The 15,628-nt window shown below is 41.4% G+C and overlaps 1 protein-coding gene across 2 annotated transcripts in view; it reads left to right on the forward strand.

Annotated features, from left to right (window-relative positions):
• Positions 1 to 1,440: 1,440 nt before the first annotated feature.
• NR6A1 (nuclear receptor subfamily 6 group A member 1) overlaps positions 1,441 to 15,628 on the forward strand; it is a 260,459-nt gene continuing 246,271 nt past the window's right edge. For both annotated transcript variants that reach the window (XM_023217166.1, XM_023217167.1), the window contains exon 1: positions 1,441 to 1,759. In XM_023217166.1, coding sequence (XP_023072934.1) covers positions 1,660 to 1,759 — 100 coding nt within the window. In that variant the 5' untranslated portion in view covers positions 1,441 to 1,659. The remainder of the gene's footprint in view (positions 1,760 to 15,628) is intronic.

A 15,628-nucleotide genomic window follows, 5' to 3' on the forward strand; every position in this document is an offset into this window, starting at 1 on the left:
TTAAGGTTCTGGTATGTGACAGAATGGAGCTGGAATCCTCATCACTTCTGGTGGACTTCATCACCAGAATTGCTGGATAGGGACAATATTGTTGCTACCTCATAGAGCGGGTACGAGGTTTAGACGGCAGAGTGTTAATGTAAGTCTCCCAGATTACGTATGAAATAGTTTCACCGGTGTTGGTAAGGTCCAGCTGCCCGCAAGTGCAGAGAAGCGTTGCAACTTTTGTAGCAGGTGAGGGAAGGGGTGTGGTGCGAAACGTGGGCAAAGGTCAGGTCAAGCAGGGATGCGAATGCCAGGACGAGGACTTAAAATTAGGCAAAAATGACACAAAAGAGCTAAGGCATTGGTGGGGCGGGTGGAGCAGGAGAGGGCGAATGAGCGGCCACCGAGGAAGCTGCAGCATAATCCAGCAGAGCAGAGGGGGGCAAAGCACCAACGTTCTCGTTCTTTGTCTTCAAGCGGGCCAGGTAGGCCTTAGACCCTGGGCGGCAGCAGCGAAGTCCTTTTCCGAAGGGGTCGCCGAAGGCGGACACTCCGGCGCGCCAGTGACCGGTGGCCGCGCGCCACCTGGTGGCCGCAGCGGGCGGATTCGGCCGGGGGCCGCGGAGCAGCTGCAAAATTCGGGATTTTGCTTCCGGAAAGCTTCGGGAAACTGAGGTGGGAGGGGCAGGGGTTTACGATCTTCCAACTGGATCCCGTCCTTATTCCAACCCCCTTTTACAGATAGGGAAACTGAGGAAAGGGGAAGGCGAACAAGACTGGGTAAGATATCCCTCTCAAACGGAAGGTTTCAAGACACCTGGGGTCAAGAGCCTAGCGCTTTCCTTAATAGCCCCAGTGGCCCGGAGCTTAGTTTGCCCATCTGTTCTATGGGCAGGGGGAAAATGAAAGGGGAGGAGGGGAAACTTTGGTCTTCCCCGCCCACCCGGAGGTAAAAAGGCTTTAAAGACTACCCCGGAAAGAAGAGTTTTATAGATTCTATTTGCATACGAACGCAGTCACCTCAAGTTAAACTCCGGTCCTTTAATCTCCGGTCCAATTTGTCCTGCAGCGGCAGGGAGAGGCCCTCGTGAGTACCTTCAAGCCCCGCCTCCAGGGCCCCGCCCACAGGGCTGGGCTTCGTTGCACGTGCTCACCCGGCTGCCTCGCGATCCGCCTCCTTGGAAAGACTCATTGTTGGGGTGGGGGGTTACGAGGATTCTTAGGGAACTTTGATCAGGTATAAATCACAATCAAGAGAAGGCCCGGAAGTATCCGCTTACTACGTAGACATCAAGCTCTTTGTCATCGTTCTTGATATTGATAGACTTTAGCTTTCCCTTCTCAGTGCTTCTTATCCCTCCTTCCACCCCTTCAGTTGGTGCGGTCGGCGTGGCCGGCCTCGCTGAACGGACTCCAACTCCCAGCGTGCCCCGCAGGGCCGTGCGCGGCAGCGGCGTGTGACGTCAGGGGAGGGAGCTGGCCAGTGCTGAGGGGGCGCGGCGCGGAGGGGCGCGGAGCGGCGCGGAGCCGGGCGACTAGGGGCCCAGAGAGCGCCGCGGCCAGGAGCCCGCGGGCTCCTGACAGCCTCCTCCCTTCAGCGGACGACGACCACGGCGAGTAGGACGCCGGTCATGGCGGAGCAGCAAACCCGGCGCGGACCCTAGGCACCACCGCATGGAGCGGGACGAACGGCCGCCTAGCGGAGGGGGAGGCAGCGGGGGCTCGGCGGGGTTCCTGGAGCCGCCCGCCGCGCTCCCTCCGCCGCCGCGCAACGGTGGGTGAGGGGCCTGCGACGCCCGGGCCAGGCAGGAACCGGCCTCCTGAGCCTCCTCCAGGGATCCCCCTGCTCTCAGCCAACCCTCGCCCCGGGAAGCCGCAGCGACTCCGCGGCCCCTTGGCGTGGACCTTCACCCCGATCCCCCTCGGCGCGGACCCTCCCTCTTCTCCCTGGTCTCACTCAGGGTGGACCCTCCTTCTCCGTCCCCGTTCCCTTCCGCGCGGACCCTCCCCCTGCCCGGGTCCCTGGGCACCGAGCTTCATTTCCCCCTCCCCCCGTCCCTTCTGCACAGGCCTCCCCTCCCCCCGTTCCCTCAGCACCAATCCTCCCTCCTCCCCCCGGGTCCCCTCCCCGTCTTCCCAGCGCCGAACCCTCCCTTCCCCCCGGGCCCCTTAGCTTGGAAGTCCCCCCCGCGGTCCGTCAGTGGGGGCATTCCCTTTCACCAGAGTCCCCTTCGCGCAGAGCCTCTCTTTTCCCCCACAGGGGTTCCTCCTCCCACCGAGGACGCTCCTTTCTTGCCCTGTCGACCCGACCTCCACAGCACCCTTGTACCGCTCAGCTTTCTAGAGTGTTTTCCTCATCTGCAGCCTCGCGCGTTCTCCCTTGAATACTGCGAGCCCCCCACCTCTTCCGAACCCCCGTTCGCTAGACATCCCCCAGTCATTTCCTTTTTCGGACTCCTTCGCGCCTCCTGCTTCCCCTGCGCCTCACCTTCCCCAACGACCCGCGCTCTCTGGCTGGTCGCCGCCCCTGCTCAGCCCCCCTCTCCGCCAGGCAGCGGCTTTCCGTGGCCGAGGGCTCCAGCACGCCCCGGGGCCCCGGACACCTGCCTCCTCCCGGCTTCTGCCTGGCAGGTCTCGGTCCCCACCTCTTAGGCTCAGTTCTCCTCTTCCTTGTCCCGATGCGGGACCCTGGGCGCTGAGAATCCCTCACCTGGCCCGGCCCTTCCTCCTACCGCTCGTCCCTTGCCCCCTCGCCCGGGCCAGCTCCTCAGGTTCCTCGGGGCTTCCTCACCCTCCTCCCCTTCGCTCCCTCCCCCTGCGGGGTGTTTTATTTGTATCTGTTTGATATTTTCCTCCTCGGTGTTTTCCGCGGAATGTTTTTATTGGTAACGTGTTAGGAGCTTTTGTGAGGTCGTAAAAGGTGAACTTTTGAACTTGGAAAGCGCCCTGGAGCAATTAGCGCAGGCGATCGCCCCGGGAGGCCTGCATTACAAAGGGTGCTCGCACCGGCCGGCAAACGCTCCGGCGGCCAACACGATTTATTTATTTATTTGCCCTGTTTTCCACCTTTCACATCTCCTCATTTCCGAATAAAGGGAGGCTCTCAGAGATCCGTACCTCCTCCCCTCGCTGCACCATAAACTCGCAATTCTCTCAAAGATCTAGGACCGAACAGTGTCTAACAAGTAACAGATTTCAAATTGAATGCAAACACCCAGGACAGTTAGGAGGCACTAAAAATTAACTGCTTCACCAAGAGGTTTCTCAGTCAAGACAGTGACCTGGCAGGTGTGGGGAAAGTAACCTGAAAATAGGTCACTTAGGCGCTCAATTGTTGAATGAGTGAGTAGCTACAGAGGGTGGAAATCATGGGTTGGATCTGTGCCTTCATACGTTTATTAACTCGTCAAACATTTTGTTAGTTCAGGAGATCTGGTGTTTTTACTGAAGAGAAAAGTCCGTGTAGAAGAGAGCTTGGTTAACTTCACTTGATATTGCTGATCTTAAAAATAGTGATGTGTTTTCAAAGCTCTTTTTTTTTGTTTTTTGTTTTTTTTTTAAATTTGTGTGTGATGTCTAGGTGGCTGGCCGTTCCGTGGGCTGTCGTTGGCAACTAATTTCTGAATGTGACCATGTTTGAGATCAATAAAATTCCGTGTCACAAAGGGGAAAGCTGGAATCCAGTTAGTGTAGGAGACGGTATCATAGGAACAAAGGATTTCTTTAATGCCTTTGACTTTTTAAGCTAGTTTGTGTGGAGATTTGGTTTGGTATTAATTTGTGAGTGTTGTAAATCCTGATCTAAAATTTCCCATGCTGGTGTTTTTGAATCCAAGTCCCAACCTATCTTATATCCCACGTTAGCGTGTATATTTCTGTGATGCCTTCCTATGTGTGAATACTTCCTGTACCCACCTGTGCATATAATGTAGATGACGGATTTTACTGCAATTCAATATTTACTGCAATATTGCTTTCAATTCTACTTGAGAATAATAGTGTTGTAAGAGAAACCTAAGAACTGCATTTGCTATTAATTATTCATTAGTACATTTTAAAGAACTCAGTGGTAATTTTAACTCTTAATCAGATTTCCCACTCATAGTCTCATTTCCTCAATTGGTCAGAACCATTTGAAAGAATGTTATCGAGCAATCCATTTAGGCTAAGGTGGCTTTAATATTTTACATTAGTCTAAGTTAGTGGTACAGATGTTTTCTTTTTGCTGAAAATGCAATGGGAACTTCTGGCAGCTTGATGGGCTTAAAATACACGAGAAGCTAGACCGTTGTGGGATATTTTTCAGTGTAAAAGCTAACATCGTGCAGTGTTTTACAATTTATGTTCATTAACACTTAGGAAGTTAACATGCTCACAGAAGAATTGTCAAAAAAAAGTTTTAAGTTTGCTTTTGGAACAATGGGCACATTTTTTCTCTTTGGCTTCCTAATTAATATTTTTTTTCCCAAAAATACCTGAAACTGCTTGTTCTGAGTAGAAAATAATTATCTCTTTTTTAATCATAGTGGCTGATTTCTATTTTGTACGAACTATTTTCAAGAGACAACTATATAGATAGGGGGTCTTTTGGTCTCTGTCATGAAGAAATAAACTGGAGGTGGCATTTTAGAAATGTTTTCCTACTGGAAACGCCATTGATGCTGAATTTACAGTCCTTTGGTTTTTATTCTGTCAGAACAGAGTTTCTTTCTAGCCTTTTGATGCACCATCATCCTTCCAGGAATTCCCTGTGCTGACTGCGCTATTTTCAGTTGTTGCTTGTAGGTTTTCATAACAAACATGAACTCATTTAGTTGTAATAGAGGACTGCTCCCTTTTGGGATTTCAAAGGAAGATGAATGATTTGAGGAAGTGTATGCTGAATATTGCACTTGTTCATTTTAAGAGAATGAGGGAATAGACTTTTAAATATTTAAAGCAAAGGAAGGCAAAGGAAGGTTATAAGCCATTATAAGTAATTAAAAGCATATTTTATGTAATTACACTTTAGAGGAAATGGGGAGAAGTTCACCAAATAGCAGGATTCCTTTTTCTCCTGCTGTAACCATGCCGTCCAAATGTCTATGCAGGAAAATAAATTGGCAACTGTTTCCCATGGTGATTTAACTTTTCAGTTCTGTGATTTTAAAAATTAAGTTAATTCTGAGTTGCCCCAGAATTTTTTCCTACTCCCATTAGAAAAACAAAAGCAAAAACCAAAACAAAAAACATGCTGTAGTACTGTTGTTTCTTAGTACGTACAGCACGCAGGTTTTGCTTTTTTTTTTTTTTTTTTTTGGTAGCTTCTGTGACCTCCAAAGATGGCTAGGGTAGAAGAAAGGCGACAGGGAGCAAATTCAAGTGGTGATTTTGCATAGCTGAGGTGGGAGATGACCACATTTACAATCTCTAGTGTACAAGCCACCAAATCTGTCAGCAGTTCTGATTCATGTAACCAAAATATGATGACATGATTCCTAATCTGTAATTCATTGTGACTTCTGTAGCAAAAAGGTGTATGCAAGGCACATGTGTTAGCACATGAAAGGGAGCTGGATGAGGAACTAATGAAAAAAAAAACTGCTGGTAAATTTCCAAAAATATATCCAAATCACGCATTTCCGTATTTTATTTAGAATTTCCTTGTTTCTCATTCCCTACTTTTTTCCTAGAGTTTTGGGGCAAAGGTGGAAAATAGAGTTTAGATTAAAATACCACATTTTAGAATAGTGGAGGATGTTAGGTGGAAATGCCAACTGTTGCTGTAACATTGGTAAAGGAAGTTTCTTATACCACCCCTAGCGTTTGTTATGCAAGTTGGCTTTAAATTGCTAAGGATGCTTGCATGTTTTGGAGCTTGGAGCTGTGTTAGTTTCATCTGTGTTAGTAGGAAGACTTACCATTTCGTTTTTATAATTGGGTAGGTATTATTTATTGGTTGTGTTGAAAAATTGGTCTGTTAATGAACTGTGTTCAGATGGCAACTTCTGACTTAAGAATTGCATAAAGCCAGGATAGATTCTCCCACATTAGGAGACTTCATGGGGCTCTTTGGGGCTGGTCATAATTTTTCCTTCTTAAGTTTATTTTTGGTTTATAGCCAAATTAATGACACTTTTCTGTTCAGTATTTTTTCCATGCATAATAATTAAGTTGAAAGTGACACTTGAGAAGATGTGTTTTAGAGTAAATTTTACATTGTTGGTTCAGTCTATTTTTTTTAAGTAGGACAATAAAAGTGCCTTATTTCATGTGTAAAAACAGATTCTAGTAATGTGTGAAAAAGGTCAGAATTAGAAAAATCAAAATTCTGAATCAACAGATAAACACACTTGTATTTCAGTAAAGGATAAATGTGCTTGAAACGATTTTTAACAGAAGGTAGCTATTTAATCTGCCCCATAAGTAGTGATCTGATATACCCAACTCTTTGTAATACTTTGAGAGCATTTCCAAAACCAATTAAGTTGTAAAGGAAAATGTTTTCTTTCACACTTCTTCTTTAAGATCAACCTTAACTTTTTAATTAAAGTTTTTTCCTGGCTCAGGTAATTTCTTAAGGGTTTATGCATGCCTTTGATAACTAGGGTTCAGAAATACCAGAATTATTAAAAATCAGCAAGAAAGTGGTTTGGTACCGAGCAGGTAATTCTTTCTTGGGTCTTGAGCTTTCTGGAGCTAAAGTTTCAGATTCAGCTGAGCTTAAATTTAAAAAAACTTCTCTAGATGTAACTTTGACATACAGATTTCTAGAATTCAGCCCAGTCTTTTGTTTATTGCTTGTTTTCCAACATGGCTTCTCTTTAAGAAAAAGACAAGGGTGTTAGACTGTAACACCCTTAGTAGGTAGTGGAAAATCAGAAGAAAACCATTATGAGATGTCTAACCTAGTTTTCAGTATGGTGGAGAAATAACCACAGGAAGAAGAGGAGAGCATAATTTGAAAGAATAAAACATTTCCTATGGTATTTCGTTCTTCATTCTTTGTTACCTGCATTAAACAGCAGCCTTTGTAGAGAAGCTTCTCAAAAAACCCAGATTTTTTCATTGGTTACAGTTATTTACTGGTGTAACCTGGTAATTCTAATTAACAGTGATTTAGTTTGGGAGCGGACCAGGATTTCCTCAGCTGGCTGCTGGGGAGCTGAATTGCTTTCTTCCCCACCCCCAGCTGCACCAAATCTTTTGATCCCCAGGCTACAGTGGTTGTCATTTGAGAAAGCAAACTGAGAGAAAATATGTTGTGAAAATAGCCTACTTTGAAACTTCATTTGCATTTTGGAATTTTTGTTCTTAAAAAAATTATAGGAATAATTGAATTCCCAAATGTTTATCTTGACAGAAGCTAACTGGCCAAATTCTTATGTCTAAATAGAAAATTCCTGGATTTCCTAAAATTTTTTTGCTTTAAAAATTTCGGGGGCTGTTTTAATATTGATAGTCACGATTTCAAAAGAGAAATGATTCTAATTATAAATTCACGGGAGGGTTTCAAATGTTTTGAGTTTCTTTAGGGAGTGTGTGTTTGGGACAAATAAAGTTATGCAATGGAGTAGTTTTCATTCAGGGTAGTTTGTGGTTTCTCCATCAGCATTATATAATAAGCTCAAGTACAGAATTACAGATTCTTGTCTTGTACTAAATAAACCATACAATTTGTTACATTAAAAATTGACTTTAAAAAAGTGTCTTTAAATGATGAGGTCTTTGGATTCTAATTGTAAACTCTACACCCTTCAATTTGTTTACACCAGAGAAGCTATTCAAGCATAAACCACAGATGGCAGTAGCAGTATATTTTTCTGTTTCTGGACTGATTCTTTCCTTTAAGTTGGTGTCAGTTCTATGGGCCCTGTTGATAAGTCAGCTGGCAGGTGTAATGTTTCTAAAACCAATTCCCTGGGCAGCAATATGTAATGTATTCAGGGAAACAAATCCAGGCATTCGATTTGAAGATATACTCTGTGGGTGGTTTGACCCAGAAGAGTGACTGCACTCACTGCCCAAGTGAGGAATTACTTTAAAAATTTGGTAATAGTGATTAAGGGAGTTGTTAGAGTAATAGCTATAGCACATTGGAATTGTAGTAGTATTATTAGCAGAGAATGTATCTAACAGATACTTGCTTGAACAACTGTTTGCATTGGAAACAATTTATAACTCATTAAAAATATACTCAAGATTCATATTTTGAGAGAGAAATGCACAACTAAATTCTTCATGTGAAAAAGATGGATAATCTTCCCAGCTGTTTATTTCCAGTTCCTCTTTACATTTCATAGAATTGGGGATTTTTAGATCTGTGTATGAGAGCATTTTGGAGGTCTAGGAATGGGTTCTGCTTGCTCTTCCAGCCATCATTGTAGTGCCCAAATTTCTGTATGCTCTATTCTAAAACGCTGATGAAAAAAGAGATGATTGATTAGATTTCCTGTGATACTTTATCTATGATGTTTCCTTCAGGTATAATCGCATAGTTTAGGGCTCAGGAAACATTGTAGTAACAAATCTACCTCAAAATGAAGCATAGACTGGTTCCGTGAAGGGAATAGCTTAACCATATAATTTTCTTTCTTTCTTTTTCTTTTTTTTTTTGTGATGGAGTCTCACTCTGTTGCCCAGGCTGGAGTGCAGTGGTGCGATCTGGGCTCACTGCAACCTCATCTTCCTGGGTTCAAGTGATTGTCCTGCCTCAGCCTCCTGAGTAGCTGGGATTACAGGCATCCACCACCATGCCCAGCTAATTTTTATATTTTTAATAGAGACAGGGTTTCACCATGTTGGCCAGGCTGGTCTTGAACTCCTGACATCAAGTGATCCACCTGCCTCAGCCTCCCAAAGTACTGGGATTACAGATGTGAGCCACCACGCCTGGCAGTTTTCATTTTTAAAACTAATTTTATTAATTCAAGTCCTCATTTCAGTCATGAAGCTGTATCACCTTGGAAGAATTAAAAATTCAGTCTTTTAAAAATTCCTTATGCTCCACTGGATCAGATCCAATGTTCTTTTTATTACGGCTAACTCCAATTTATCTAATTTAGTCTTTCTGTCACAAAAGAGAGAAAAGCTGGAAGACAGAACACTTCTTTGTAGCCTTATGTACTTTATCCTGCTTCCTCATCCCTTGCCTTTTAAAATTTATAAACAAATAATGAAGTAGTACTCAAGTGTATTTTCTGTCATTCGTTGACCATTCATTACTATTGTTTGTTTCAAACTTAAACTCTTCCCATTTATTGAGTCCTTAAATTTATTTATGGTTGCATCCAAACCAGTGATTTTCAAAGTGTGGTCTGCAAACCTCTGGGGGTCCTTGAGACCCTTTCGGGATGTTCTCAAATATATTTTAATCATAATGCTGAGACATCATTTGCCTTTTTCACTGTATTGACATTTACACTGATTTTGCAGAAACAATAGTGAGTAAAAACTGTTGGTCCCTTACCAGAAATCAAGGCACAAAACTGTATTAGTAGTCATTATATTCTTCACTTCCATGCACTTGTATTTTTTAAAAAGACTTTTCCACTTAATGTCATCCTTGATGTAGCAGTAAAAATGATGATTAAATCTTGACCCTTGAGTACATGTACTTTTGATATTCTGTGTGACAAAATGGAAGAGTACATGCAAAGCACTTCTGGTGCAAACTAAAATAAAATGGTTCAGACAAATTGCTTGTGTGATTATGTTGTGATCTGAGCTAGCTACTTTTGTTCATGGAATACTTGAAATAATTAAACTATACTTGATTCAGCCTTGGATATTTGGCAGACTGTTTTTTCTTAAATGAACAGTGAGTCTGTCATATCAAGAAAAACTGACAGTATTGATTGCCAGTAAATAAAATTTGAGCTTTCAAGCAACAATTGGTTTTGGAAAACTTGTACTTGCCACTAAGAGCTTGACAGCTTCCCAATGGTTAAAGCCTTTTCTGGTGAGATGGATGATGAAATTAACAAATGTGATTTTTGATGTTAGGAAATGTGTCAACATTTTGAAAATCTGAATATCTCAGTAATTGAGTATTTTCCAAAAGATCTGTGTGTGATATTACAGGAACCTGCATGGGTAAGAGATCTGTTCAAAATGCCAGATTGATCAATAGATTTTAATGTAATGGATTACACGTAGTTCATTGATAAGTTTTTAAACTCACACTGAACTAACCTTTAAGAAAGTACCACTTACTGAGTTTTGGTGTAGTATCAAAGAAGACTATCCACAATTACTTTAAAAAGCAAATACTGCTTCCTTTTCCGATTATAAATCTGTGGGGTCAGATTTTCTGCCTGTGCTTCAGCAACAACAAAAGATCACAATATACTGAATGGAGAAGCATGTAGGAGATCTAGCTGCTGGGATTAAGCCATATATTAAGGAGATTAGCAAAATGTAAAACAGTGCCACTCTTCTAATTTTTATGTTTTATTGGACAATTTTATTTTTCATAAAAATGTTACACGAACATGCGGTGGATTTATTAAATTTAAATGGATTATTAAATATTTTAAATTTTTCATAGTTTTATTTTCCAGTATGATAAATATCAATAGGCAAAGCCACATAAATATTAACCCTTTAGGGTCCTTCAACTTTTTAAGAGTGTAAAAGGGGTCCCGAAGAACACTCAGGCCAAAATATGTGAGAACTCCAGGTCTAAATGAACTAACGAAATGTTAGTAAGAAGATGGTGACTTCACCAGATACCATTAGTAGTACTTTTTTACTTTGGAGTTTTCTTATTTCCCTCCATAATTGAGCTACTTTCATTGAAAATGAGTTCATATCATTTTAAGTTTTCTTTGCTTGGGAATACATGAAATGTGTGGTAGTGCAGTCTCACTGAGTTCTCTGATAAAGCTTTTGTTACCTGCTACATGAAACCTGTTGCTTAACTGATAATTGTCTTGTGGCAGCAGTTTTTCCAGAGAACCAGTTGCCTCACCAAGGGTAGACTTATAATTGTGGAAATAAATCTGACAATAGAATTTCTTAAGAGTCATTGCTATAAAATAATGAACTGTTTATAAGAGATAAAGATTCTATCGTGCTTTTTAAAACTTCCATCAAGAATAGCTTGCTTGTTTGCTTTCCTCAGATATATTTGGCTATCACTGAGTCTTAGAGTTGTGATTTCGGTAATGCCATTTTGTAAGTTGGTTTGCTTTTAACCTGGTTTTCACTGAGATGGTAATAAAGTCTGTATAGAAGAGGCATCTCTTCCTCTGGTCTAAGAATATCCTTTCCTAGTGTGAGTAACATTTTAGTGTAAGTCAATTACTGTGTTGTTAAAGAGTTAGAGATTTACTCCTTAGGGTAGTTGCTAGGTAGAACTCATCCTGTAGTGGGCTTGCTGGCTGAAGAAATGTCACGTAACAATGTGAATAACAAATAAGGAGTTACTGCATCAGAACTCAAGGTGAAGCTTGGGTAGGTGTTGAAAGATCAGTGAGATAATTATTTGGACTTCCTTCCTAAGAGCTCTGTAATTATCTTGATGTTCTTGGAGTTTCATGTAATGTACCTTTGAAAACATTTTTGTGTTCTGTGGGGATTGCAGCTTAGTTATAAGAAAATACAAGCCTTTCTTTTTTATCTTAATGTTTGGATTTCAAGATTCACATGAAATCTTCCACTGCATTCTTCAATTTAGTTAAATTTCTTTAATTATGAAACCTAATAACTGAGACAGATAAGGCTTTTTCTTTCCATATTCTTACTGTACTCTTGAAATGTAACCTGTCGGGAGACTTCCTCTCTCTAGTCTAGGAATCCTTCCCCCAAGATGCCTATTTAGCAGGATAATAAACCACCTGGGGGAAACCCCTTATTGACATGCATTTAGAAGGCTTTGTTTTTTTGGAAATGGCAGTAGTAGTCCCATCCAGGGAGGAAGGATTTTGGTTAGATGGTGTGAGGCAAAGAGCAGGGACTCTGGAGTGTGGCCTAACAAAGATCACAGCTATGCGACTTTGTCACTTGAATTCTCTGAACTTTAGTGTTCTCATTTAACATTAATAGCTAACATTTACATAGTGTTTATAATCCAAACACCTATGTACATTTATCCTCGTAACTCTGAGGTAGGTGTTCTGTTATCCTGATTTTACAGGTGAAAACTGAGACCCACAGAGTTTAAACCTCCAGATTTCACAGCTAGTAACAGCATTAATGATTTGTTTTGTAGATTTAACATTCCCTCTTCTCCCATATACTCTGACATTTCTGAAATTGACTAGGGTTATAAGGATTAGAGACAAGATCTGTAGATTGCCAAGCATAGTATAGTATCTGTCTAAAAGCAAAATCCTGAGAATCTGGACCATTTATATATGTTGGAGAGGCCCATAATTCAACTTTTATTGAGTAGAGAGCCAAAAAGATCCACTCTTAGCATTGGAAGTGACTTTTTTCTTTTCTCTCATGTTGGCTTTTTTTTTTTTTTTTTTTTTTTTTTTTGAGACGAAGTCTCTGTCTCCCAGGCTGGAGTGCAGTGCTACGATCTTGGCTCAATGCAGCCTCTACCTTCCGGGTTCAAGCGATCCTCCTGCCTCAGCCTCCCGAGTGGCTGAGATTACAGGTGCCCACCACCACGCCCAGCTAATTTTTGTATTTTTAGTAGAGACGGGGTGTCACTGTGTTGGCCAGGCTGATCTCGAACTCCTGACTTCATGATCCACCTGCCTTGGCTTCCCAAAGTGCTGGGATTACAACTGTGAGCCACGGCCCCGGCCTCATGTTGGTTTTAATAAGCCATTGGCCAGAAAACAATTTTGCCAAATCAGGGACAATCTTTGGTGAACCCAAGGGATGCTAAGTAATGAAGGTGTTTTGAGTTACTCGGGGCAGGGGTACAATGTCTTTTATCTGTATCCTAAGCACTGAAAGTTGGTGTTCTAATGCATATTGAATGAATGAAAGAGGCAAGTCAGGAATATGAGCCTTTTGCTTATTTCAGAGCCCCTTGCTGGTAGTCAGAGAAAATTTACAAAATATAAGGGAAAGGAATATGCTTTTCAGCTACCTGAGGAAATTGGGGCCAATATCTAAGTCAAGCAGCATGTTTAAGCTAAATCCAAGGTTCGATGGGCCCTCCTGGAACTAGAATGTAGTTTCTGTTTGGAAACATGGTTCTCCTGTAATTTAAAGTGACTAGATACCCTAGATTAAGACGAGATGGCCAATAAACTAGTGGCTGTTTGCTTGACTGCATTCGGGAATGCAGCTTAGGAGAAGGTGGCCTTTGTCCCATGTACCTTTTTAAAATTCTGTCACACAAAGGAAATATAAGAGCTAGGTGTCCAAAATTTATGAAATATAGAAGGTGATTTCCTAGCGAAAAGAGAGATAGTGAGAAAGATGTAAAGAGGATAGGCAGTGTGGATTAATAGACTATGTTAGCAAAGTAGTTTGAATAGGAAAAGACTTCAGAGAGGAGCCCAAACATTGAGGAGTTATGAGGCCCAGGAGATACTTTATACCTAGGATCTGATTCTCAAAGGCATGTCCACCTATAAAAATGGTCCACCTATAAAAATGGAGGAGCTAAATTAAATTAGATAATCCCTGAAAGGATTTTCCAGGTTTATGATGGAATGAATTGGGCAAAACAGGAAGTTGCAGTTTAGAAAAGTCCTGCCTAAAGCAAATCGCTGTGGTACTCACTGCCCAGATTCTCTGGGATGATTTTGATTTCAGATACTGTTCTATCATCCCTCTAAGAATATTTACATTTACCAAACTGCTTCCTTGTTCTGCTTTAGAATACTTGGCTGTTTTACAGTCGGTGGGATCACATAATTTATCTGTAAATTTCATTCTTTCAGTCTGCCTCATAAAAATGTTTACAGTTACAGTTCTGATGTTATAATTTGTAATGTAAATTTGAAATAAGTTATGGAGTATTTCTTTTGTTTTTTAAACAAGATCACTTTTTTCATTTATAACCCCTCCAGGCCACACTTTCTCTTTTTTGAGTACAGTTTCATTCACTGAATCAAACCCATAGTTAATTTTAGAGTTTTTCCTCATTCCTTGTCATGGGATATTTATCTGCAAAACTCATTCAGCATTGAGAAGAGTGCTGTCTTCCTAAGATTAAATGTGCTTCATTTGAGAACGTTGATTCATTCAGGGAAATTGCAAAACAGAAGGGAAACTTCCTGAAATGCTGCTGGTCTGTAAAAGGGAACCCAGCAGGAAAGGGGAGCGGTGCATGGGGGAGGGGTGAAGCGAAGAGTGTAGCAGGGTAGCTGCAGTTGAAATATTCATCAATCATTTTACTGGCACCAGGAAACCAATCAGCCTTTTAGGGAGAGAACTTAATCAATCACCTGATGTGGGAAAATACAATTGCTTTCCCACAAAAAAATATTCCCTTTCTTGGTGACAGATCGAATCTGAAAGATACTTGGGTTCCCTAGAATTCAGAACTGACTGCAAGCACTTGCTGAAAGTACTGCTGTGAAGAAGTGCATTTAACATTTGGAGATAAAATTTCCTATCTGCTGTAAGCCCTTTCAAAGTATTTCAAAGTGAGTTTGCTTTTCGTACAGTGTGTCCATCAAAAAAAAAACAAAAAAAACTGAGCATTTTTGTGCAATCCGAAGTGTGTGAAACACTGTAAATTTATTCTCCAAAGCTAGTTTCAGATAAGGACTTCTGGCTGGAGAATACCCGATGTTTCAAATGCCTTGTTTGGAAAGCAGGGTTAGAGCATTGTCTAAGGAACATGTCCTGGGAAACACAGTTGGAAGTGCTTGCATATAAATAAAAGCAGGAGAGATACAGCTGCATCGTGTATTTAGGTTTTAAATACTTGTGATTTCTGAGGGTCTGTCTGTGCTTGAATTGACTGTGGCCCTTAGGTCCTTTGGTTCTTAGATGTGAGCTGCTTAAGAATCTAGTGTTTTTAAAATTAATGCATGGTCACTGAAGAGAATATGGAAAAACGAAGGGAAAATAACCTATAATCCTACCACTAAGCAACTTTCATTAATGTTTTCTTCTAGACCTCAAATCCAAGTTTTTTTTTTTTGCAATTTTTTAGTCATACAATATATACTATTATGTTTTCTGCTTTTTGTTTAATTTTAAATGTTTTTTCTCCTGTTACAAACTTCACTCATTCAACATCAAGTTATTTGAAACTTTCAATAGCTATGTGACAGCCCATTGTTTTTCATTTAGATAGGTTTTATTTTTTCAATGTTTTAACAATGCTTCTCACACCATCTTGTGCTTTCTTTTATCTTGGCTTTTTTTGGGGGATAATTCTGAGAAGTGTGTGTCTATCTCAAAGTACCCTCACCAACAACTACTTTAATTTACACTAAGATACCTTGCATACCAACATCTAGGGCTGCCAGCAGTACTTATTTATTTTAATAAATGCCTGGTGCTTGAGATAGAATTTGAGATAGTGTGGGTAGGCTCTTTGCTTTTTATCATTTTGAGGGGAGAGAGAGTCGTTTCCCTCCCCCCTTTTTTTTCTTTTTGATTCTGGCACTAGAATGTTGCCCTGCACCCTCATCCTACCATCTCCAGCCTGGTCAAAGCTGTGCTTAGGGACCCTTCTGAGGCTACCTTCTTTCTTATAGATATGGGTGAATGAGTTGCAGAGACACCCTAGAGCCTT

This window comes from Piliocolobus tephrosceles, chromosome 14 (assembly GCF_002776525.5).
Source record: "Piliocolobus tephrosceles isolate RC106 chromosome 14, ASM277652v3, whole genome shotgun sequence".
Classification (NCBI taxonomy): Eukaryota; Metazoa; Chordata; class Mammalia; order Primates; family Cercopithecidae; genus Piliocolobus; species Piliocolobus tephrosceles.